The sequence below is a fragment of the Corapipo altera genome, unplaced genomic scaffold (assembly GCF_003945725.1).
Source record: "Corapipo altera isolate COAL_440 unplaced genomic scaffold, ASM394572v1 220, whole genome shotgun sequence".
In the NCBI taxonomy this organism is placed as follows: Eukaryota; Metazoa; Chordata; class Aves; order Passeriformes; family Pipridae; genus Corapipo; species Corapipo altera.
Genome location: NW_020885158.1, coordinates 11,121 through 12,946, shown reverse-complemented (window position 1 = coordinate 12,946; position 1,826 = coordinate 11,121). Strand labels below are relative to the sequence as shown.

Here is a 1,826-nt window from a genome sequence, read left to right as displayed (position 1 = left end):
CATCCAGGGATGGGACACCTCAGACACATCCGAGGATGAGTTGGGGACGTGCCTCTCCTCCTGCCCCACACGGCCGTGTCTCTGTGCTCTGTCGCAGGCGGGAGCCTCTCCAAGCAGGACTGGACCATCCAGTGGCCCACGACGGAGCCGGGCAAGGAGAACAGCCCGGGGTGCCCGGCGGAGCAGGGGCAGTGGGCACGGACGCACCTCTCGCAGAGCCCCAAGGTCCCGCCCAAGTGCGGGCAGCACCACTGCCACGGGGGCTCCCCCCACGCGCCCCTCTACACCCACGTGGACCGCCTGACCGTGGAGACCCACCCGGGGCTCTGCCCCCCGCTCGAGTCCGGCCACCGCTCGCTGCCGCCGTCCCCCCGGCAGCGCCACGCCGCCCACACCCCCCCGCGCACCCCCAACATCGTCACCACCATGACCCCGCCGGGGACGCCCCCCGTGCGCCGCAGGAACAAACTGAAGCCCCCCGGGACTCCCCCGCCCTCCTCGAGGAAGCTCATCCACCTCATCCCCGGCTTCACCGCCCTGCACCGCAGCAAGTCCCACGAGTTCCAGCTGGGCCACCGCGTGGACGAGGCGCACACCCCCAAGTAAGCGGGTGCCACGGGGCGCCGGGGGGTGTCACGGGGGTGAATCCCGTCCCGGCTCCTTGGGGAAAGTGCTTTTATCCCGAAATGTCGGAGCGCGGCGTCTCGGTTTGAGCTGTGCTGTGGGTTCCGGCGGTCGGCAGAGATGTTGTGTGTGTGTGTGTGTGTGTGTGTGTGTGCTTTGCTCCCTCGTTTTGGGAGCGTGGGGTGGACGGGGAGCATCCTGGGGGGCACCGGGGCTGCTGGTTGGCAAAGCCCTGGAATGCCGGAGTGTGGGATGGGCGGGCTGGACGGGGTGCGAGCACGTGCCAGAGCGAGGTGGGAAGGATCATCTTCCAGCTGAAGTGTGGATATAGGGACATGGAAAGCCTTACGGGGATGACAGGTTGCATCCCGGGCACCTCCCGGTGTGTTTTCCGTCCCTGGTGGTGTTTGGAGGAGGCTCTGCCCACGTTCCCCCTGCTCCTGCTCTGCGGCTCCGGTGCCGGCAGAGGCTGCTGCTGTGCAGGGAAAGGATTCCCCGGTGCCAACACTCTCCCTCTCTATCTCCTTCCACCCCTTTTGATGTCCGTGCTCAGGAATCCCTCCTGCTGCCCCTGTGGAGGGGGGGACAAAGAGGACCAGCGGCCGCCTTGGGGCATCATCTGCTCCCCCTGAGGATGGAGTGGCTGCTCCCCTCCTGAAACAGGAGCTCCAGGACAAACTGCCCTGTTGTCCCTAAATCTGGGGTCCTTGAGGATAAAAAGGCTGTGCCAGGATCCCGGGCAGGGATGTGGGGGCAGCCTGGTCACCCTGGCACAGCAGCTCAGACCCTCCTGCCCAGCCACGTCCAGCTGGGACACTTGAGGAGTCAAACCCCTCTGTCTTCCTGAGCTGCTCCAACTGCCAGGCCCTGGGCCCCCCCTTGGGTTTGGGGTGGCAGATGTGTCTGGAGGCCTCAGCATCGTGGTGTCACTCGTTCCCCCATCGCACCCCCGGGGCTGTGGCGGCTCTTGGGCCTCGGTCGTTGCACGGAGTGAGGGTGGTCACCCTCCTTCTCCCCTGGGCTGGGAGGTTTTGGTCTCTAAATGCTTTTAGCTTCTGGAAATTAAACTATTTCAGCTGGAAAATTCCTCCTGTAAGGCCACCCTGCCCCCCTCCTCTGTGCTCAGGCACTGCAAAGTCATGTTTGCTTTGGTCCTTCCGAGAGCATCACCACGGCTGCAGGAGGGAACCCTCACTGAGCTG

General features: G+C 65.3%; 1 protein-coding gene across 1 annotated transcript in view; it reads left to right on the top strand.

Annotated features, from left to right (window-relative positions):
• LOC113940008 (kinase suppressor of Ras 2-like) overlaps positions 1–606 on the top strand; it is a 19,997-nt gene extending 19,391 nt beyond the window's left edge. Inside the window, exon 4 of the mRNA XM_027631041.1 lies at positions 98–606. Coding sequence (XP_027486842.1) covers positions 98–606 — 509 coding nt within the window. The remainder of the gene's footprint in view (positions 1–97) is intronic.
• Positions 607–1,826: the final 1,220 nt, after the last annotated feature.